The sequence below is a fragment of the Oncorhynchus clarkii genome, chromosome 26 (assembly GCF_045791955.1).
Source record: "Oncorhynchus clarkii lewisi isolate Uvic-CL-2024 chromosome 26, UVic_Ocla_1.0, whole genome shotgun sequence".
Taxonomy (NCBI): Eukaryota; Metazoa; Chordata; class Actinopteri; order Salmoniformes; family Salmonidae; genus Oncorhynchus; species Oncorhynchus clarkii.
Genome location: NC_092172.1, coordinates 2,362,968 through 2,387,981, shown reverse-complemented (window position 1 = coordinate 2,387,981; position 25,014 = coordinate 2,362,968). Strand labels below are relative to the sequence as shown.

Here is a 25,014-nt window from a genome sequence, read left to right as displayed (position 1 = left end):
TCATTGGTCATTTTAAAACTTCAAACTTTGTCTCTCCTCTCTCTCCCTCTTTTTCACCATGGCTTGGTAATGTGTCGCAATTTTGTCTCTCTTCTCTCTTTGATCCCTCACTCTTCCCTATTTCCTCTGCCTCTTTTTCCTCACTTCTTTGTGTCTCTGTCGCTATCAATGTTATTGCTCATCCTCTTCAACCTCTGTATTCTCGCTCTTTCTATATCCCCTTCTCTCTCACAATCTCTCTGGCTCTCAACAGACCACGTCTGTGGCTTTGAGGACGAGCGCATCTGTGGTTTCTCCCAGGACCGGGGCGACAAGTTTGATTGGACTAGACAGAACCACCTGACCCAGAACCCCAAACGCTCGTCCAATACCGGCCCAGAGATGGACAGGAGTGGAAACAAAGAAGGTATCTTCCTGAAATGTACACACATCCCTTTAAGCAGTGTTCATTTTGGCAGTTACTTTTTTCGTTAGTTGTAGTTATTATCAGTCGACTTAAACTCTGGACAATTTATTTCTAGTTTTAGTCACAGCCATTTTAGTCACATGACAGTCAGTGCATTTAAAAAAAAAAATCCATAGTGTGCACATTCAGATAGCCTTTTAGGCTTACTATCTCCTCATAAAACTTAGCTGGCAACATTGATATTGTAGCAGATTGATGTAACCAATGCCAGCCATAATTAGTTGGCATTCCAATTCATCCCAAAGGTGTTCAATGGGGTTGCGGTGCATGCCAGTCAAGTTCTTCCACATCTTGACAAACCATTTCTGTATGGACCTCGCTTTCATGCTGAAATAGGAAAGGGGTTTCCCCAATCTGTTAACACAAAGTTGGAAGCACAGAATCATTTAGAATATCATTGTATGCTGTAGCATTAAGATTTCCCTTAATTTCCCCTAATGGACCTAGTCCGAACCATGAAAACAGCCCCAGACCATTATTATTCCTCCACCAAACTTTACAGTTTGCACTATTCATCCGGGCAGGTAGTGTTCTCCTGGCATCCGCCAAACACAGATTTGTCCATCAGACTGCCAGAAGGTGAAGTGTGTGTGATTCATCACTCCAGAGAACGTGTTTCCACTGCTCCAGAGTCCAATGACAGAAAGCTTTACACCACTCCGGCTGACGCTTGGCATTGTGCATGGTGATCTTAGGCTTGTGTGCGGCTGCTCGGCCATGGAAACCCATTTCACGAAGCTCCCGAGGAACAGTTATTGTGCTGACGTTACTTACAGAGACAGTTCGGAACTCAGTAGTGAGTGGTACAGACAATTTTTACGCGCTACGAGCTTTAGTGCTCGGCGGTCACACTCTACTGAGTTTGTGTAGCTTACCACTTCGCGGCTGAGCCATTGTTGCTCCTAGACGTTTCCACTTCACAATAACAGCACTTACAGTTGACCTGGGCAGCTCAAGCAGGGCAGGAATTTGACGAACTGACTTGTAGAAAAGGTGACATCCTGTGATGGTGCCATGTTGACAGTAACTGAGCTCTTCAGTACGGGCCGAATCTTCTGCAAATGTTTATCTATGGAGATTGCATGGCTGCATGCTCGATATTATACACCTGTCAGAAGCGTGTGTGGCTGAAATATCTGAATCGAATCATTTGAAGGGGTGTATAAAAATGTTTTAATAAAACACTTATATATACACACAGTACCAGTCAAAAGTTTGGACACACCCCTTCAGGTTGTATGGGGAGTATTGCTGCACAGCTATTTTCAGGTCTCGCCAGAGATGTTCAATCGGGTTCAAGTCTGGGCTCTGGCTGGACTTCTCAAGGACATCAGAGACATGTCCCGAAGCCACTCCTGCATTGTATTGGCTGTGTGCATACCGGTCATTAAAAATATTAATGCGAGTAGACCACTTATTGGCCAGCTCATCCTCCTCTAGACCACTGATTGACCAGCTCATTGGCCAGCTCATACTATATCATACTATACTGAACAAAAATATAAATGCAACATGCAAAAATGTCAAAGATTTTACTGAGTTACTGTTCATATAAGGAAATTAGTTCATCAAAATAAATGAATTAGGCCCTAATCTATGCATTTCACATGACTGGGCAGGGGTGCAGCCATGGGTGGGCCTGGGAGGGCATATGCCCACCCACTTGGCAGCCAGGCCCACCCAATGGGGAGCCAGGCCCAGCCAATCAGAATTAATTTTTCACCACAAAAGGGCTTAATTACAGACATAAATACTCCTCAGCACCTCCTCCCCTCGATCCCACAGGTGAAGAAGCCGGATTTGGAGGTCCTGGGTTGGCGTGATTACATCTGGTCTGCAGTTGTGAGGCTGGTTGGATGTACTACCAAATGTTCTAAAACGATGTTGGAGGTGCCTTATGGTAGAGAAATGAACAGCTCCCGATGGACATTCCTGTAGTCAGTATGTTAATTGCACTCTCCCTCAAAATTTGAGACATCTGTGGCATTGTGTCTTGTGACAAAACTGCACATTTTAAAGTGGCCTTTTATTTTATGGATTATCTTGGCAAAGGAGAAATGCTCACTAAGAGGGATGTAAACAGATTTGTGTACAAACTTTGAGAGAAATACGTTTTTTTGTGCGTATGGAACATTTTTGGGATTCTTTATTTCAGATCATGAAACATGGGACCAACACTTTACATGTTGCGTTTATATTTTTGTTCAGTGTACATGAGGAAATAGCAAGCATTTTTTTAATGGTCTGTTTGAGACACAAGGTTTTTGAAGTGTTTTTTCCCCCCTCCAATTTATGCTTTGGCTGCAATTACAAGAATAGGACAGAATTAGCAGAATAGTTAACTGAATATGAACTTTTATATGTGAGATTAACACATCATCTACAGACGGTACCACAGATGGCCATAATTAAAATGTCCAGCGATGTGATATCTCTGATGCTGCAGTCACAAAGAGGGATAGCGTTTTCTTTGCCACTTGTGTTGAGTAACATAGGTATAGGTATTTCATAGCACTTACAACTGTCATACCTATTTGCGGCATGCAGAATTCACCAGGATTTACAAATAAACCCAAATGTAAAATGGGACCAAAACCACCGTCTCTAACCATATGTGTCTTTCCCTCCCCTCTCCCCCTTCTAGGTTACTACATGTACATCGAGGCCTCTCGTCCGCGGGTCGCTGGGGACAATGCCCGTCTCCTGTCCCCTCTCTACAATGTTACTGCTGCCAGAGGCCCCAAGGGCTCCGGTCGTCTCCCCTACTGTGTCTCATTCTTCTACCACATGAAGGGCAAGCACATTGGTGAGTACCTGAGCCACATAAGTTCAGAAGTAAAAGTAAGTAGCCTTGTCCAAGCCATAATGTTTCTATAGCGTGAGGCAGCTTGACGTACAAGTACACCCCGTGACAGGAGGCTAGTATCACAGGGTCTTACTCCCAATCTATGGCGGTCCTAGTCCGGGCCCTAATGTTCTTAGCACCATTTTGAAATGTTGCCTTTTGTGAGGTTGTTAGGGTCAGTGTTGAAAAGCTATTGTAATATAGGGGTTCAAGCGTCAGTGAGGGGTCTGTGTGTTTGAGTGAGTGAGTGAGGTGAATGAATGAGTGGTTGAGTGAATGCTCATCTTTGCACATTTGTGTGTGTGTGTGTGTCAGCACTTTCCTCTCTGCCCATGTCGCATCAGGGACAACTGCTCTCAACTGCTGCCCTGCACATCCCCAAGAATGGCACAGCTGGCACACACTACCCTACACTGCTCCCCTCACCAGGTGGCCTTGCCGACCTCACCCCTCCACACACTCCACCTGGCACAGATGATGCCTCAGCCGACTCAGCATCACACACACGAGGCGGGCATACGCGCACACACACAGGCAGACAGACATGCTCTTACTCACGTGGCACACACTAACACACGCACGCACTTACACGCACACATACACACACACACAGGGCAGACTGGCATGGTCCTAGTTGCTGTCGTGAGACCCACGTATGAATGTCTACCTTGCCAGGGAAAGGTTGGCATGCTTACTGTATCCAGTCTTACTAGGACTGGACAATAGATGACAATAAGCACAATGACATAGATAGATTGTGGGTGTGTGTATGTGTTCCTGCATGCGTGTGTATGTACTCCTCAAGGGCAGGGTGGTGGTGGGAAAAGAAGGGGCCAGAGGGGGTGTCGCTGGGTGATTTACGAGAGGGGGTGTGACACAATCAGTCACTGGGGAAGTGGTTCATCATAGTGCGTGCTATCAGATGGGTTTATCAAGTGTATAGATCTCATGGCACACTTCGTCTACGTCAACAACCGGGCCCTGGTGATTTATGGGTGTGGAGGGTGTGTGTGTGTGGTGTGTGTGTGTTTTTGGTTTTACAATCCTTGTGGAGACCAGAAGTCCTCACAAGGATAGTACAGATGTCGGCTCTTAATGTGACCCATTTTGTTGCAAGAGGAAAATAATCCTGCAGCATTTGTGTCAAATTGGCTGGATGTCCTTTTGGTGGTAGAACATTCTTGATACACACGGAAAACTGTTGAGCGTGAAAAATTCAGCAGCATTGCAGTTCTTAACACACTTGTGCCTGGCACCTACTACCATACCCCGTTCAAAGAAACCTAAATATTTTGTCTTGCCCATACACCATCTGAATGGCATACATACAAAATCTATGTCTCAATTGTCTCAAGGCTTAAAAACCCTTATTTGACCTGTCTCCTCCCCATCAGCTACACTGATTAAAGTGGATTTAACAAATGACATCAATAAGTGATCATAGATTTCACCTGGATTCACCTGATCAGTCTGCCATGGAAAGAGCAGGTGTTCCTAATGTTTTGTACAGTCTGAGTATATATGTGACTCACCACCTGGATTCTGTCTTATGTAGAAAAATATGAAATGGTGTTTTTTACAAATGGTATATCATACACTGCATTTGAGGAACAATTGGAAAGTATTTCTGATTTGAAAGTTGACCAACTTGTGAACTCACTTTTGAGATAATTGCCCTTTGAATGATTTGGTATCTAGTGAAAAGCTCCTCTTTGTCTACACCCACTCATCATCGTTCACAACCTCCTAAGCTTTAGCCCCACCCATCTCGGAGTGCTCTTGGAGCGCACACCTGACGCTCCGGCCGATGATTTGTTTACCTATGGATAACATGAAAACAGCCTAACCAGCTCTGCTGGCAACAACTTCATTACGCTTTTTTGCAGAAGTATACTGACATTGGCCATATTCAACGGGTGTTGTACACACGTCATGTAACATTAGCTAATGAGCCAGCCAGCTAACGTTAGCTAGTTAACCTCTCTAGGGTATGTGGGACGCTAACGTCCCACCTGACCAACATCCAGTGAAAGTGCAGGGCGCCAAATTCAAACAAACAACAAAAATCTCGTAATTAAAATTCCTCAAACATACATGTATTATACACCATTTTAAAGATAAACTTGTTGTTAATCCCACCATAGTGTCCAATTTCAAAAAGGCTTTACGACAAAAGTATACCATGCAATTATGTTAGGTCTGCACCTAGTCACAAAAAACACAAATAGGGAGTCATTGGAACGCAGCGCTTTCAAAACCTGGGGCACTTCCGGATTGGATTTTTCTCAGGCTTTCGCTTGCAACATCAGTTCTGTTATACTCACAGACAATATCTTTACAGTTTTGGAAACGTTAGAGTGTTTTCTATCGAAAGCTGTCATTATATGCATATTCTAGCATCTTTTCCTGACAAAATATCCAGTTTCTTCCAAAAATGAAAATACTGCCCCATAGCACCAAGAGGTTTTAAAATAGATGTATATTTTTTTCATGGTTTTTACATTGGAAGGTGATTATACAACATTGTTATGCAACATTATAATACAGCATAACACAGCAATAAAAGTAACAATAAACGATAATGACAAATGGCAACAGAAATCATGTAGTTATTAGTATTTATTTAATATTATCAGCTGATTTTCCAGAGGGACGCGAAAAACCAGAAACCTATTTAAGCAAATATGGAGTAAACTGGAAAAATTCCCTAATCTCTTTTAACAAGACAATCGAGCAAGCTCCTGGAAAATATACAAATTATCAACATGTAGCCTGCTCATTAACTATCACTTTAGGTGGCTCGGAGAGCAAGGCATGAAGTGGCACAAACTGCTTAGTATTCTGCACAAGCAGAGGCCCTGTGCTTCTTCTCCCACTGACAGCCTAGTCATCCACTTCTGTGGAAACGACTTGAGATACACAAAGGGGGCGGCACTGGTGCAGCAGATGCGTAGATTTAGAGGTCTGAATCTGAATGTTTCCTGGGACAACATTGGTCTTCTCTGATATCGCACAGCGGAGGAGCTGGATGTTCCAGTGTGACCAGAAGATAAACAAGTGCATGGAAAGGGCCCTGTGCTACATCAATCAGCTAGCGTCTGCATTTCAGGGAACACAATCCGCCACCCTGCCACTAAGCAGTGTGTCCCTGGGATATACCGTAGGGGTGGAGTGCATCTGACAGATGAGGGCAATGAGTTGAGAGTTGGTCTCTAGAGTCTCCCCCGTTCTCTCCTCCATAGTAGCAAAACGGAGAAGGGTGCAATTGTGGCCCGCAATTCTGGGCGTTCCTGCATGTGGGTATTCCTGCAACGGCAGGAACCCCTCTTTATACTTATTTAAGCTTGGATTCCGGTACACAGGTGAGAGTGGTAATGCACCATACCATTGGATGCCACCCGCCAATTAACCCCCTAGTAGCTAGCTATCTAGGACAATGGTAGACAGTGTCCTTCGCCCCTCCCATTGTTTTCCCGCTATTCTGTTAATGACAGAGAGGGCAGGTGTTTGGCAGGCGTTAGGACTCTGGTACACAGCATGCGGGATAGTAGCTAAAAACTCAGATAAGACTTGTATTTATCGTTTCTTTTGACAATTTAATCGCATAGACAATCACACCTCTCTTCCAGTTCCACAGTCCTGAAAGTTTTGGCCTAGGTCTCTCTCTCTCTACCCCCCTCCCCTGTCTCTCATCTATTTATTTCAATTCAATTCAAGGGGCTTTATTGGCATGGAAAACATATGTTTTCATTGCCATAGCAAGTGAAATAGATAATAAACAAAAGTTTAAAAAACAATAAAAAATTAACAATAAACATTACACTCACAAAAGTTCAAAAATAATAAAACATCTCAAATGTCATATGTCTATATACAGTGTTGTAATGATATGCAAATAGTTCAAGTAAAAAGGGGAAAATAACTAAACATAAATATAGGTTGTATTTACAATGGTTTTTGCTCTTCACTGGTTGCCTTTTTCTTGCGTCAACAGATCAAAAAATCTGGCTCCTGTGATTGCACACTGTGGTATTTCACCCAATAGATATGAGTTTATCAAAACTGGATTTATTTTCAAATGCTTTGTGAGTCTGTGTAATCTGAGGGAAATATGTGTCTCTAATATTGCCATACATTTGGCAGGAGGTTAAGAAGTGCAGCTCAGTTTCCACCTCATTTTGTGGGCAGTGTGCCCATAGCCTGTCTTCTCTTGAGAGACAAATCTGCCTACAGCGACCTTTCTCAACAGCAAGGCTATGCTCACTGAGTCTGTAGATAGTCAAAGCTTTCCTTATTTTTGGGTCAGTCACAGTGGTCAGGTATTCTTCCACTGTGTACTCTCTGTTTAGGACTAAATAGCATTCTAGTTTGCTCAGTTTTTTAAATGTAATTCTTTCCATTGTGTCAAGTAATTATCTTTTTTGTTTTCTCATGATTTGGTTGGGTCTAATTGTGTTGCTGTCCTGGGGCTCGGTGAGGTCTGATTGTGTTTATATACAGAGCCTCAGGACCAGCTTGCTTAGGGAACTCTTCTCCAGGTTCATCTCTCTGTAGGTAATGGCTATGTTACGAAATGTTTGGGAATCACTTCCTTTTAGGGGGTTGTAGAATTTAACAGCTCTTTTCTGGATTTTGATCATTAGCGGGTATTGGCCTAATTCTGCTCTGCATGCATTATTTGGTGTTTTACATTGTACACAGGATATTTTTGCAGAATTCATGTCACTTCTACACCCCCTTCCCCTCTCCAACATCACCTGTTTACTAACCACCGGTCCTGGCAACCATCATTACGCGTACCTGGCATTAATCATTACGGACACCTGCACTTCATCATGAGGCACACCTGGACTCCATTACCTCACTCATTAACCCCCCTTTATCTGACACTCCCTTAGGTTCATTCCCCAGGCAGTATTGCTTCTGTTTTATGTTAAAATGCTACGCCGATGGTGTATTGTTCTTTGTTGTGTTAAACTTACCACCTGCTTCTCGACTCCCAGTGTCTACGTTACAATTCTGCATGCAGTTTCAATTTGGTGTTTGTCCCATTTAGTGAATTCTTGGTTGGTGAGAGGACCCCAGACCTCACAACCATTAAGAGCAATGGGCTATATAACTGATTCAAGTATTCTTAGCCAGATCCTAATTGGTGTGCCAGATTATATATTCCTTTTGATAGCATAGAAGGCCAATCTTTCCTTGTTTCTCTGATCGTTCACATCTTTGTGGAAGTTTCCTGTGGCGCTGATGTTTAGGCCGAGGTGTGTATCATTTTTGTATGCTTTAGGGCAGGTATTCCCAAACTGGGGTACGCATACCCCTGGGGGTATGCCAAGGTAATGCCTGATATCTTGAAAGATGGCCTGACAGAATCTATGCAGAAGATCTAGGTGCTGCTGTAGGTACTCCTTGGTTGGGGACAGTAGCACCAGATCATCAGCAAACAGACATCAGACTTCCGATTTTAGTAGGGTGAGGCCGGGTGCTGCAGACTGTTCGAGTACCCTCGCCAATTCGTTGATATTTATGTGGGGCTTAATCTACATCCCTGTCTTACCCCACGACCCTGTGGAAAGAAACGTTTTTTTTGCCAATTTTAACGGCTCACTTGTTGTTAGTGTACATTGATTTTATAATATCGTATATTTTTCCCCCACACAACTTTCCATCAATTTGTATAGCAGACCCTCATGCCAGATTGAGTTAAAAGCTTTTTTTAAATCAACAAAGCATGAAAATACTTTGCCTTTGTTTTGGTTTGTTTGTCAATTAGGGTGTGCAGGGTGAATATGTGATCTGTCGTACGGTAATTTGGTAAAAATACAATTTGACATTTGCTCAATACATTATTTTCACTGAGGAAATGTACAAGTCTAATGTAAATGATAATGCAAATAATTTTCCCAAGGTTGCTGTAGAAGCATATCCCACAGTAGTTATTGGGGTCAAATTTGTCTCTACTTTTGTGGATTGGGGTGATCAGTACTTGGTTCCAAAAATGTGTGAAGATGCCAGAGCTAAGGATGGTGTTAAATAGTTTAAGTATAGCCTATTGGAATTTGTGGTCTGTATATTTTATCATTTCATTTAGGATACCATCAACAGCAAAGGCCTTTTGGAGAATCCAGTGGGTTCTGGTAGCCTTTAATAGTTGATTTTAAGATTTATATTTGATCATGTATACGTTTTTGCTGTTTGTTCTTTGTAATAGGGCCAATCTATCCATTTTGGATAGATAATTCTTCATGGTGTTTGTTTAGTGTGTTCCAATTTTCCCAGAAGTGAGAATTATATTGAGCTGATTTCTGATGTGCTGTTCCTTCTTTTTCCATAGTGTATTTCTGTATTGTTTTAGTGATTCACCATAGTGAAGGCGTAGACTCAGGTTTTTGGGTCTCTATGTTTTTGGTTGGATAGGTTTCTCAATTTCTTTCTTAGGTTTTTGCATTCTTCATCAAACCATTGTTCATTGTTTTTCATTTTCTTAGGTTGTAGGCTGGAATCTGGGCTTAATGGCCATGTACTCTTATAATCTCCACCCGGGACAACCAGAAGAGAACTTGCCATCTGCTGTAAAAAGGGCTTTATAAATACATTTGATTGATAGACATTTTACACTTTCACTACTACAGTGAAATGTTTTGTCCAGGAAGTTGACTAAAAGCGATTGAATTTGTTGTTGCCTAATTGTTTTTTGTTAGGTTTCTAAACTACTTTCCTTCCATCTATAGCATTTCTTAATATTGTGTAGTTCATTTGGCTTTGATGCCTCATGATTGCATATTGCTCTGTTCGAGAAGACTGTGATTTTGCTGATAGGGGTGTTAGTGGGCTGACTGAACACTCTGAGAGAGTCTGGGTTGAGGTCAGTGATAAAGTAATACAGTCGTGGCCAAAAGTTTTGAGAATGACACAAATATACATTTTCACAAAGTCTGCTGCCTCAGTTTGTATGATGGCATTTTATATATACTCCTGAATGTTATGAAGCGTGATCAGATAAATTGCAATTAATGGAAAAGTCACACTTTGCCATGCAAATTAACTTAATCCCCCAAAAACATGTCCACTGCATTTCAGCCCTGCCACAAAAGGACCAGCTGACATCATGTCAGTGATTCTCTCGATTACACAGGTGTGAGTGTTGACGAGGACAAGGCTGGAGATCCCTCTGCCATGCTGATTGAGTTCTAATAACAGACTGGAAGCTTTAAAAGGAGGGTGGTGCTTGGAATCATTGTTCTTCCTCTGTCAGCAATGGTTACCTGCAAGGAAACATGTGCCGTCATCATTGCTTTGCACAAAAAGGGCTTCACAGGCAATGACATTGTTGCCAGTAAGATTGCACCTAAATCAACCATTTATCGGATCATCCAGTTCTTCAAGGAGAGTGGTTCAATTGTTTTGAAGAAGGCTTCAGGGTGCCCAAGAAAGTCCAGCAAGCGCCAGGACCATCTCCTAAAGTTGATTCAGCTGCGGGATCGGGGCACCACCAGTACAGAGCTTGCTCAGGAATGGCAGCAGGCAGATGTGAGTGCATCTGAATGCACAGTGAGGCGAAGACTTTTGGAGGATGGCCTGGTGTGAAATGGGGCAGCAAAGAAGCCACTTCTCTCCAGGAAAAACATCAGGGACAGATTATTATTCTGCAAAAGGTTTGGACTGCTGAGGACTGGGATAAAGTCATTTTCTCTGATGAATCCCCTGTCCGATTGTTTGGGGCATCCGGAAAAAAGCTTGTCCGGAGAAGACAAGGTGAGCGCTACCATCAGTCCTATGTCATGCCAACAGTAAAGCACCCTGAGACCATTCATGTGTGGGGTTGTTTCTCAGCCAAGGGAGTGGGCTCACTTACAATGTTGCCTAAGAACACAAACATGAATAAAGAATGGTACCAACACATCCTCAGAGAACAACTTCTCCCAACCATCCAGGAACAGTTTGGTGACGAACAATGTCTTCTCCAGCATGATGGAGCACCTTGCCATAAGGCAAAAGTGATAACTAAGTGGCTCGGGGAACAAAACATCGATATTTTGGGTCCATGGCCAAGAAACTCCTCAGACCTTAATCCTTTTGAGAACTTGTGGTCAATCCTCAAGAGGCGGGTGGACAAACAAAAACTGACAAAGTCTGACAAACTCCAAGCATTGATTATGTAAGAATGGGCTGCCATCAGTCAGGATGTGGCCCAGAAGTTAATTGACAGCATGCCAGGGCAGATTGCAGAGGTCTTGAAAAAGAAGGGTCAACACTGCAAATATTGACTCTTTGCATCAACTTCATGTAATTGTCAATAAAAGCCTTTGCCACTTATGAAATGCTTGTAATTATACTTCAGTATTTCATGGTAACATTTGACAAAAATATCTAAAGACACTGAAGCAGCAAACTTTGTGGAATTTAATATTTGTGTCATTCTCAAAACTTTTGGCCATGACTGTATACAGTACTACTGCCAAGGGATGAGCTGTAGGAGTACCTACCATAGGAGTTTCCTCAAAGCCTATCATTGACTATGTACAGACCCAGCGTGCCACAGAGCTGCTGGAGTTGTGACCCATTATTGTTGGTTGTTTTGTCATAGTTGTGTCTAGGGGGCATATTTCGGAGGGAATAGTGTCATCTCCAGATAGATGTTTGTACTTCCATCTCTCCCTCCCACTCCCTCTTTCTTTCATTCTCTCTGCCTCCCACTCCCTCTATCTCTTTCTGCTGGATGCCAGACCAGACACCAGACACACTACAGAAAGATCCTCCCTCCAATCCGAGGCATTAGTGACTCACTTCTTAAAGCTCTACCTTATTTAAAGTAATTCTTTATTAATAAGGGCTGACTCTTTAAGTCGGACTGCCTCGACCCTAGAAGCCAAGGAAGATCAGGTGGTGAAAATGAAGGTGGAGAGACAATAGTCCATTAATCTGGGTCTTTAATTTGAAGGGGATTCCCCTAGAGGGAAAGGAATTTTCATTGGGTTCTGATGGACCAAAGGAGGGTGTCTGGCTTTTTTTGTGGTTGGCGGTTGGAGTCCGTGGCTGTCTTAAAATCAAGAAGTGTGACTTTGCACATTAATAACATATACATTTGTCAACCTTGACCTATCATGGCATGACGGTCGGATAAATGTTCGATTGACAGTTCCATTAGAATTGAACCACGCCATCTCAGTAATTCTTGCGGTAAAATATAGTGGTTACATTACGATTCTCTACCTCTCTCCCAAAGTGTACACTCGTACACTCCCCCTCATGGATTTAAAAGGAATGGACAAATCCATGGACCAGTAAGGACTATTCCAATGCTTTTAAATGCATGAGGGGGAGTGAGCGAGTGCACAGTTCTGGAGAAGGGTGTAGAATTGGAATGCAGCCAGTGAGTTCCCTGCAGTTCTCTTCAGCACTCACTCACTAATTCACTCACACTCTCTCTCTGTCTTTCCCTCCCTCCCTCTCCCTCTTCCTCATAATTACCCATAAGCCCTGTTTCAGTGTCTTTAGGCTCTGGCGGCAGCATTAAACAACATTTAATGAGCTTTGGTTTCCATTAAACAATATTTTGAAGTGTCCCGGTTTGCCGAGAGAGAGAGCTGCAGGGCTGCCGAGGAATCATCACTTTGTTTATCACCTTCTATTAATCACCCCTTCTAACACAGATGGAGAGAAAGAGAGAGAGAGAGAGATAGGGGGAACGAGAGAAAGAGGAAAAGAGAAAGAAAGAGAGGGGGTAGAAAGAAGAGAGAAGGAGGAAGAGGGAGAGAGAAGTGAAAGACGAACTGGAAAAGGAATTGGAGAGAGAAACATGAGAATGAGGCAAAGAAAAGGGAGAAGGAGCGACAAACAGGAGAGTGAATTGTGGAGAGAGAAGAATGAGACAAAGAAAGAGGAAGAAGGAAAGAATTAGTAGAGAGAAAGTGACAGAGAGAAAGGGAGTACTTGAGAGAGAGCCTAAAGGCTTCTGCATGCTTCTCAGACAAAACAGTTCAGAACAGTTCATTCATATATTATGATGACATTTGGACTTTTTTGTTAGTTTTGGACTTCGACAAGGTGTTTTTCAGCTTCCGTGACAGCTTTTTTTTCCCGAGCCATGTCTACGCCCCCTCATCAGTGATTGGTCACAAGTCACTGTCAATTATAGATTTCTTGAGTTATCTTAGATTCATTCTAAATTTTTAAGAGGAAGTGTATATTTGCTCCTGCGTCTCAAAAAGTACAAACAGTACTATTGCCACTTTTTACAAATGTTTCAAGTGAATGTCTTTTAAGGGACTATGCGAGCACAGTAGCCGAACTCTGACACCCCCACTGACACCCACTCATCCTCCTCCTCCCCTCCGTCCTCCTCTGGAGCAGATTGTTGTGTTCCTCCAAGAGTTGTCAACAGAACACTAATAAGAGCCATACAATTTGTTATCTAGCACTTCAGTCCCTTAGAAATGGGTTTTCTACGGATCAAATGCAGCATCGTTGTTTTTATCAATTAGGGCGTTGTACGCGGCTCGACAAACAGCCCTCATGTGATGTCATATTCCCGCTACTTGAAGGACACAGTGGATATTAATAGAATAGAGTAGCGATGATGATGATAATGTATATGGCCATCTCTTATGCTGTCATATATTATGGAGGTACCGTGTAAAAGGTTGAATAAGAGTGGGAGATTGGCAGAGTGTGTGTGGCACAGCACTTGCATTTTTAACCTCTCTTGCCATGCTTTCAGAGTGAATGGGAGAATGGGGGTCTGGCAACGCAAGACTATTAGTCCATTGGCAACTTGCCTTTTGGGAACTGTCCTCGCTTGTTATAATACTATCTTTCGACCTGCAGCCTTTGAACTTATTAACAAGGCCAGTGAAAAATAAGTCTCCAAAATTTGTCAGATGTACAGATGTATGATCTTAATTTGATCACTCAAATGTTCTTGCACTGCAGGAAATGCAAACTTGTAGTGTATTTAAGGCTAAAAGGTTTTCTAAAACTTGTAATTTCCACTTTAAAGTAGAAATCCAGTCTTCTTTTCACCCCATTTAACACCTGATTTACTTAACAAATGCACATCTCAATAAGTGGTCCAGATATGTCAAGTGGGGGGTGGGCCTTTCCTCTTTTATTCTCTATTTCTCCTTAAGCAAGGGGGATGCCAATGACATCACTGACAGAAGTTGAAGTTTGCAGGTGTGCCTAAAATAAACACTGTTTTGCTCAAATGTTGTTTTTTTTTACCTTTAGTGTGTGTACTTTACTTTATTTATACTTGGGATATCACTTTTCAACAGTAAAAGTTCAAAATCGCTGGAGGACATCTTTAAAATTTCAGACAGATTTGCCCTAACTTAAAATGTATCAAGCTCTACAGAAAAATGTCAATTTAATTATAATCCAAGTAATAATTCCCATTTCCTCTTGTTCCATGATTATTTTCTTGTTGTAACAAACTGTCTCAAATTAAGATCCTACATCTGCAGTAGTCTTACAGAGCGCTCAGACTTGGAGCAGTAATTAGCAATCAAGGCCGGAATTAAATCCGGACCCTGGAAGGTCTATGTTGTAGCACAGTGAACTTTTTAAGGTAATTTCCGATTGAGCCGACATCTGCAGTGTTTACTTTGAATGCGATCTCCGCGACCGCTATAACATTGCCTTTCAATGATGCATAGCAGAAATGTTATCCCGGCCCAAGTTGTTGAAATCACCCCCGGTGGGCGTATCCTTTCAACGGCTTGCATGATGGCAGTTTTGTGGTTAGCCAATGTCAAAGCCTACTAGTAAGACCTGCCCTCCCCCAATCAGCTGTCGTGCGATTCCGTAGCTGAAATTTGCATAACATTGGGACCTTTTCAATGATGGTCGCTAGCTCACTCGCTGCTGACAGTTAAGTCGTTGTGTGTCTCCTCGTGTCTCCTTTCATTGAAAATCACTGGTCGCTGGTAGCGAGGTTACTTACTATTGCTCCAAGTCTGAGCCAATTTTTCCATGCCGTCTGTTGTGAACATCAGCTAGTCCTAAATTAACATGAAAGATGAGCACTGCTGAATGGTTTCAGCTAGCCGACTTAAGCCGCTTCCTATGGAACGTTTCGTTCCAAAACGCTTACTGTTCTCAGATTTTTTTATGAATAGATTTTAGATGTGTATTAATATGGATTTTGTTGCAAAGCTCTATATATCCATTGTTTGGCTGAAATGGAATGTTCGTATTCTGTATATTTGACTGTCATATGTGGTTGTCTCACTTAGCTAGCTATTTTAAGATGAATGCACTAACTGTAAGTCCCTCTGTAAAATGACTAAAATGTCAAATGTAAATATTTTACATACAGATCTCATATTACTGTATTGATTTATAAAACATGTATCTTTGTTAAACATGTATTTATTTCATGTGACTGTGTGAAACCTAGCAGTAATCTTGAGAGTGAGGTTGATTTTATTGCATTAGGATCCCTATTAGCCGACACCAATGGCTACAGCTCGTCTCACTGGGTTCTGACACGTAACGGAAAAAAAAACACTACAGACAAAATACTTTCCGATTGACATACATTTAAACATGAACGTGTAGTGTGTCTGTGTGTATGGATCAGTTACACATGCATGTCAGTGCATACACACAACAAGTAGGTCACATGGGGAGAGGCATTGTGCTGTGTTTTATTTGTTTTTTAAAGCCAAGTTTGCTGTTCACTTGCACTGTGTGAGATGGAAGGGAATTCCATGCCATCATGGCTCTGTAAAATACTGTACGTTTCCTTGAATTTGTTCTGGACCTGGGAAGAGACCCCTGACGGCATGTCTGGTGGCGTAAGTGTGTGTGCCAGTGTTGTGTGTAAGTTGACTTTGCAATCAATTTGACATTTCCAACACATTGTTTCTTATAAAAACAAGAAGCAATGCAGTCAGTCATTCCTCAACTCTTAGCCAAGAGAGACTGGCATGCGTAGTATTAGCCCTCTGATTACAATGAAGAGCAAAACATGGCACTCTGTTCTGGGCCAGCTGCAGTTTAACTAGGTCTTTCATTGCAGCACTTGACCATATGACTCGACACATGTCAAGATAAGATGAAACTAGAGCCTGCAGGACTTGCTTTGTGTGTGGTGTCAAAAAAGCAGAGTACTTCTTTATCACGGACGTTCCTCCCCCCATCTTCACAAACATGAATAAAACAGAGCACCCCATTATTACGGACAGACCTCTCCTCATCTTTTCAAACATTGAATCAATATGTTTTGACCATGACAGTTTACAATCTAAGGTAACACCAAGTCATTTAGTCTCCTCAATTTGCTCGACAGCCACACCATTCATTATCAGATTCAGCTGAGGTCTAGAACTTATGGTAATGATTTGTACCTAATACAATGCTCTTAGTTGGAGAGATGTTCAGGACCAGTTTATTACTGCAACCCCTATTCTAAAACTGACTGCCACTTTTTGTTTAGGGTGGAAGTGATTTCACTAGCTGTGGTTGCTGGTGTGTATAGAGTTGAATCATCAGCATACATGGACACACAGGCTTTGTTTAATGCCAGCGGCAGATCATTGGTAAAAAAATAGAAAAAAGTAGAGGGCAAAGTGGTACACCACACTTTACATGTTTAACATTAGAGAAGCTTCCATTAAAGAAAACTTTTTTTTTCTATTAGATTGCCATATTGTGTACTCAGACATTTCTGAGTTTGAAAAGCCATAACGCATTCATTTTTTCAACAACAGGTTATGGTCAATGATATCAAAGGCTGCACTGAAATCTAATAGTACATCTCCAACAATGTTGTTATTATCAATTTCTTTCAACCATTTCTTTCAACCAATAATCAGTCATTTGTGCATTACATTACAACTATGTTGGAAATAAATTGTTTTTCAACAAAACATAATTTTTTTGTCTCTCTAAATTGAAACAAATACATGTATGTCATTGAACAACCCCATGCAATGACCTTGACAAACTTAACAAGTTGACAAACCGCGCCAATATATCGTCCAAACACCGGCTTCTCAGCCAGTATCACTTAAATGTTCACATGCAACTTCAAATGCAGCTCATTAAAATGGGTTACCAACCTATTCAAATAATGATTGACATATTTTCATAAAAAATTACATTTTGATTCATTTACTAATACTATTTCATTCTTCCACGAGATATAGTCCTGATACAAATCTAGGGTTGCTACCCAAGCCGGCTGGTCATTTGTTCTATCGGTTTGGTCGTTCTATCGGTTTGGTTGTCTTTTTGATCTGTATCTATGGACGCAACCCAGTCGTTTCTTCTGAATGTGCCATTGCCATACTGGCTGGCAACGTTCTTATCCCATGCTTTCTAGCTAGCCAACTATGGCTAACTTGCAGTCACGTCAAAAAGTGCAGCCAGAATAACAGAAAAGTAGCCGCATTTGCATTTGTTTTACCTGTTCTCTAGTGACATTTATTTGGTTACATCCATAACAATGAGCTAATGAGGCATGATTTCACCTGGCATAGAAAATGTTCTCTCTCGTCAGGACATTGTTGTTCAGAGCCGCTAGCCAACATCACAGCTAACACAATCACTTCAAACTGAAGCTGGAAAGACTGCAAACTGCTGCACATTTTCCATTTAAAAAAAATGTAAAAAATGGTATACATTCCCAAAATTATGCTAGCTCATTCAACATTTCGACTCGCTGAGAAATGCTACCTGCCTGTTTTGTCCCGACACTTACTATGGGACAGCTGGAGATTTAATTTGAAGCTTGAGCATAATCTCTCTTCCTTTCTTTCCAATCTGTCTCTCCCCTCAAACTGCCATATTGGAGGCTAGGAAGAAGGATGCACCTCCATGTACTAATACATGTAGGCCCTCCCACGCCTCTATCGTCACACCTCCTCCTCCTCATTCTCTCCTCACTCCCCAGGACAGCTAGCCTGATAGAGCTGTGCCTAGCCCTTCTCCCTCTCTCCCCACCTGACTATCTCAGAGACAAGCTTTATTGCATTACTTCAACCGATCAATAAATATTTTACAGGGCTCCACTTTCTTTTCCTTAAGAGAAGGAGAGGGAAAGAAAAACAAAGAGAAAGAAATCCCCTCAGCTACCCTGTCATGGCAGATGGGGGGATGAGAGGAAGATGGGCGGAGGAGTGAAGTGAGCTTTGATAAATGCCCTCCGAGTGGGAGGCTCGCCAAATAAAGAAATAAAGAAAAGGCCAACGCGCTTCGCATTAAACCATTAATAGGGTCAGGACGGAACTGAGGAGGAGACAGGGTGTTTGATGAAAGGAGTGTGTCAGTGTGTGTGTGGGAAGGAGCTTGTGTGGGTGTGTTTGTGTGCGTGTGTGTGTGTGTGTGTGTGTGTGTGTGGGAAGGGCTTGTGCGTGTTTGTGATTTTGCTCTAAGTTTTTCTCGTGTTCAGACTATCAGGGAGGTCAATAGCGAATGAACCATCTCTATTTACAGCGCAATACTCTGGCTCACTTATGGTGTTGGATGCTTTGTTTGTGATAGACACAGCCAGCTGTTACACAGAAGTAGCTAAACAGCAGCTGCATGTTGGGAGTTGAGACATGGCCACATGTCTGCCTGCGTTTTTTGTGCTGTGTATCTATGACTGAGGAAGCCTTTCTTTCTTTCTTTCTTTCTTTCTTTCTTTCTTCTCCATAGCAGTGGACAGATATCCCCAGTTAAGATTTCAAAACGTTGTGCAACCGAAAATAGAAACAGGTGCTTGTTATTGGACCTGCTCGTTTTGGACAGTTTCTTCCATTTTGTGCCTATTGAACACGACCCAGCTACTACCTGTTATAACATCACTGCCCACACACACTATTCACAGCTCACACTGGTCCCCATTAAAGTTGGAGGACTTGCCCCTTGACACTAACGTTAGCACTTTTTAAATGTTTCCACGTTTTACGTTTTGCTTGGTCCCCACACTCTTTGATCGTAAACAAATCTAACAGAGTGTGAGTTTCAAGGTTACTATTTTAGATCTAGCTGATTCTAGACGTGTCTTCTACCTCCCTGCCCGCATTCAACCTCATCACACAATCGAGGATCACCTAAAGATGCTTGCTCTGTATCGACAACGCAGGGCTGTTGCTTATAGCCTCCTAGCAAATGTCCTGTTTGGTCAACATTGAGGCTTTTCAATTCAATATACCTTTGAGTCCTAGCATCCTCTCTCCTTGCCTCCTTCTTAAAAACCATCAGAGAAGAATGTCAGAGGGGCGGGACCATGGACCTTCTCCAATATTGTTCGGAAGGGGTTGAGGAGATAGGATGTGATGAATCACAGAAAGACAAATTGCACACACGCACTTGCACCCCCCCCCCCCCCCCCTCTCACTGTGCACAAGGACCCCGTCACACACTCACACACACTCCGCCAGTGTATTTGTTTAAGAGACTGGTGCTTGTTAGTGCTCCAATTAAGAGCTCGGAAAGACTGCCATTAAGAAGATGAATGGCTGTTTGGGATGAGTCAGACGCCTTTGAAAACGTTACACAGATTAGTATTTTTTTCTATCACTTCAACAGGATGTTTTTTTTTTTTACAGTTCTTACTTCTTCAGGATGATGGATTTATTTGTTGATACAGAATCTTCAAGGAACTAGTGCAATGCCTATTTGTTTCCACTGCCCTTGAGCTACCTGCTACAGTGGGGCAAAAAAGTATTTAGTCAGCCACCAATTGTGCAAGTTCTCCCACTTAAAAAGATGAGAGAGGCCTTTAATTTTCATCATAGGTACACTTCAACTATGACAGACAAAATGAGAAAAAATACTTATTTTCCACCATAATTTGCAAATAAATTCATTAACAATCCTACAATGTGATTTTCTGGATTTTTTTTTCTCATTTTGTCTGTCATAGTTGAAGTGTACCTATGATGAAAATGACAGGCCTCTCTCATCTTTTTAAGTGGGAGAACTTGCACAATTGGTGGCTGACTAAATACTTTTTTTGCCCCCCTGTATCTATTGTATATTGAAATTGCTACAGTATGTCACCGTCCACACTAAGTAATAGAATAGAAAAGTACTTAATTGTCCTTTGTGGAACTGACTGTCTGTTTATTCCAAGACACCACAGACATGACAGACATTTACAGATATGAGAGGCTGGAAGATGCAAAACCTCCATAGGCATTGCCCGTCACGTCAATACAACCCTTACATTATATTCTTCAGCCGTGCTATTCAACCCTCTTTATATGCAGTAGCTTGATCCCCTGACCTCCCCTTGTGGTTCATTGTCACTAACATGTCAACCTGTTATGCGGTCACAATGCTTGTGACTTATCGCTCTCAGGTCAAGTAGCTGATTGCCATACTGTCACTCCCACCCCACTCCATCCCTCATTGCATGCTCTCACCTGCTCTCCCGTGAGTGAATGGGGTCACTATATTAACGGCACCTCAGGGCAGTCACAATGGAAGAGTTGCATATTTCCTCCACCGCATACAGGTGTGTGTGTGTGTGTGTGTGTGTGTGTGTGTGTGTGTGTGTGTGTGTGTGTGTGTGTGTGTGTGTGTGACATAGTTGTGCTAATACTGTTCTGGGTTCAGATGAGGATAGCAGGCCAACGCAGTCCGACTCCATCCCTCTCCAGAGATGAGATCTCAGTCAGTGAATAAAAGAACAGGAGATTATGATGGTCGTCATAGCAGCATAGGGGTGGTAGGGGGTGGATTGTGACAGCGCAGCTTGACAGTCGGGGTCCTCGTATGCGGGAGAAGTGTTGATGGTACATACAGGCTGTGTGTCTGAGGCCCGCATGTGGGGATTTCTGAAGGTAGATAATGTGCCCCCACATTCCCAAGTTTCTGAAACATCCATGTGGGAGCTGAAAGTCTGGTAGAGCAGTGTTTCCCAAACCTGGGCCTCGAGTACCCCCAACTGTACACATTTTTTGTTGTAACCCTGGACAAGCACACCTGATTCAACTTGTCAACTAATCATCAAGCTCTCAATGAGCTGAATGAATGTTTTGCCAACACTGTGGTAGAGAATCAAATAAAATCAAATTGTATTGGTCACACACACGTGTTTAGCAGATGTTATTGCAGGTGTAGCGAAGTGTTTTTGCTTCTAGCTCCAACAGTACAGTAATATCTAACAAGTAATATCTAACATTTTCACAACATATTCCCAAAATAAACGTAAAGTAAGGAATGGATTAAGAATATATATACGGGCCCCCGAGTGGTGCAGTGGTCTAAGGCACTACATTGCAGTGCTAGCTGTGCCACTAGAGATTCTGGGTTTGAGTCCAGGCTCTGTCGCAGCTGGCCGCGAACGGGAGACCCATGGGGCGGCGCACAATTGGCATAGTCCCAGTTAGGAGAGGGTTTGGCCAGTAGGGATGTCCTTGTCCCATCAAGCACTAGCGTGTCCTGTGGCGGGCCAGGCTCAGTGCACACTGACACGGTCGTCAGGTGTACGGTGTTTCCTCCGACACATTGGTGTAGCTGGCTCCCGGGTTAAGTGGGCATTGTGTAAAGAAGCAGTACGGCTTGGTTGGGTTGTGTTTCAGAGGATGCACGGCTCTCGACCTTCGCCTCTCCCGAGTCCGTACGGGAGTTGCAGTGATGAGACAAGACTGTAACTACCAATTGGATACGAAATTGGGGAGACAAAGGGGTCATTTTTGTGTTGAAATAATAATAAAAAATGTATATATATATATGTATATATATATGTTAGTGTAACAAACTTCTTCTTCGTCTGATGATGAGTAGGAAGGATTGGACCAAAATGCAGCGTTGTAATATCAGAACACGGAAAATACAAAATAACAAAGTGAAGGAAAGAAATTAAAATCGAAACAGTTCTGTATGGTGAAAACACAGACACAGAAAACAACTACCCACAAACACCAGGTGGGAACAGGCTACCTAAGTATGGTTCTCAACTATAACACACAGAACAAACATAGAATGCCCACCCCAACTCACGCCCTGACCAAACTAAAATAGAGACATAAAAAAGGAACTAAGGTCAGGACGTGACAGTTGGAGCGATACAGTGGCATAGTATAGAGTACAGTATATACATATGAGATGGGTGATGTAATATTTACAAACAATTAAAGTGACTAAGATACCTTAGATTAGTATAGAGTACAGTTTACACATATGAGATGAGTAATGCAAGATACGGAGACATTATTAAAGTGGCTAGTGTTTAATTTCCTGAAAGTGGCCAGTGATTCATAATCTATGTCTATAGGCAGCAGCCTCTGATGTGCTGGAGATGGCTGTTTAACAGTCGGTAGTGTAGTGTTGAATACATTACAGTATATACGTACATACAGTTGAAGTCGGAAGTTTACATACACTTAGGTTGGAGTCATTAAAACTCGTTTTTCAACCACTCCACACATTTCTTGTTAACAAACTATAGTTTCGGCAAGTTGGTTAGGACATCTACTCTGTGCATGACAAACATTTATTTACAGACAGATTATTTCACTTATAATTCACTGTATCACAATTCCGGGGGTCAGAAGTTGAAATACACTAAGTTGACTGTGCCTTTAAACAACTTAGAAAATTCCAGAAAATTATGTCATGGCTTTAGAAGTTTCTGATAGGCTAATTGACAATATTTGAGTCAATTGGACGTGCACCTGTGGATGTATTTCAAGGCCTACTTTCAAACTCATGCCTCTTTGCTTGACATCATGGGAAAATCAAAAGAAATCAGCCAAGACCTCAGAAAAAAATTGTAGACCTCCACAAGTCTAGTTCATCCTTGGGAACTATTTCCAAACTCCTGAAGGTAACACGTTCATCTGTACAAGCAACAGTATAAACACCATGGGATCACACAGCCATCATACCACTCAGGAAGGAGACGTATTCTGTCTCCTAGAGGTGAACGTACTTTGGTAAGAAAAGTGCAAATCAATCCCAGAACAATAGCATAGGACCTTGTGAAGATGCTGGAGGAAACGGGTACAAAAGTAGCTATATCCAAAGTAAAACAAGTCCTCTATCGACATAACCTGAAAGGCCGCTCAGCAAGGAAGAAACCACTGCTCCAAAACCGCCATAAAAAAGTCAGACTACGATTTGCAACTGCACATTAGGCAAAGATAGTACTTTTTGGAGAAATGTCCTCTGGTCTGATGAAACAAAAATAGAACTGTTTGGCCATAATGACCATCATTATGTTTGGAGGAAAAGGGGGAGGCTTGTAAGCCGTTTTTCATTTAAACGTATTTGGCTAAGGTGTATGTAAACTTCTGACTTCGACTGTATGAAATGGGTGATGCAATATGTTAACACAATTTAAAAGTGACTAAGATACTGTATAATAGTATAGAGTGCAGTTTATGCGTATGAGATAAGTAATGCTAGATATGGAACATTATTGAAGTGTCTAGTGATCCATTTCTAAAAGTGGCAAGTGATTCCTAATCTATTTCTATAGGCAGTCGCCTCTGATGTGCTAGTGATGGCTGTTTAACAGTCTGATGGCCGTAAGATAGAAGCTGTTTTTCAGTTTCTCGGTCCCAGCTTTGATGCACCAGTACTGACCTCGACTTCTGGATGATGGCAGGGTGAACAGGCACTGGCTCGGGTGGTTGATATCCTTGATGATCTTTTTGGCCCTCCTATGGCATCGGGTGCTGTAGGTGTCCAGGAGGGCGGGAAGTTTGCCCCCGTTAAATGCTTTGGGCAGACCGCACCACCCTCTGAAGAGCTTTGCAGTTGTGGGCGTTGCAGTTGCTTTACCAGGCGGTGAAACAGCCCGACAGAATGTTCTCAATTGTGTACCCGTAAAAGTTTGTGACGGTTTTAGGTGTTAAGCCACATTTAATTAGCCTCCTTAGGTTGAATAGGCGCTGTTGTAACTTCTTTACCACACTGTCTGTGTGGGTGGGCCATTTCAGTTTGTCAGTGGTGTGTACGCCGAGGAACCTGAAGATTTCCACCTTCTCCCCTGCGGTCCCATCGATGTGGATATGGGGGTGCTCCCTCTGCTGTTTCCTGAAGTTCACGATCATCTCGTTAGTTTTGTTGACGTTGAGTGAGAGGTTGTTTTTCTGGCACCACACTCCCAGGGCCCTCACCTCCTCCCCGTAGGTTGTCTCATCGTTTTTGGTAATCAAGCCTACTACTGTTGTGTCGTCTGCAAACTTGATGATTGAGTTGGAGGTGTGCTTGGCCACGCAGTCATGGGTGAACAACAACCTTGTTGGGTCCCAGTGTTGAGGATCAGCAAAGAGGTGGTGTTTCCTACCTCCACCAACTGGGGGCAACCTGTCAGGAAGTCCAGGACCCATTTGCACAGGGCGGGGTTCATACCCACGGCCTCGATCTTGATGAGCTTGGAGGGTATTATGGTGTTGAATGCTGAGCTATAGTCAATGTCTGTGGATCTATTGAGGCTGTAAGCAAATTGAAGTGCGTCCTAGGGGGGCAGGTAAGGTTGAGGTGATACGATCCTTGACTAGTCTCTCAAAACACTTCATGATGACAGAGGTGAGTGCTACGGGGAGACAGTCATTTAGTTCAATTATCTTTGCTTTCTTAGGTACAGGAACAATGGTGGCCATCTTGAAGCATGTGGGGACAACCGACTGGGATAGAGAGAGATTGAATATTTACTTTACTTCAGATAGAGACTTCAGAGACTAGCTATGTGACACAAGGTTTAAGAGGACATCTAGCATTTTAGATAACCCTTCCCCTAACCTTAACCCAT

General features: G+C 42.5%; 1 protein-coding gene across 1 annotated transcript in view; it reads left to right on the top strand.

Annotated features, from left to right (window-relative positions):
• The window catches only part of LOC139384764 (MAM domain-containing glycosylphosphatidylinositol anchor protein 1-like), a 369,693-nt gene that overhangs the window by 313,127 nt on the left and 31,552 nt on the right, over positions 1-25,014 (top strand). The window contains exons 15-16 of the mRNA XM_071129638.1: positions 254-406; positions 3,111-3,272. Of these exons, the coding sequence (XP_070985739.1) occupies positions 254-406; positions 3,111-3,272 (315 nt within the window). The remainder of the gene's footprint in view (positions 1-253; positions 407-3,110; positions 3,273-25,014) is intronic.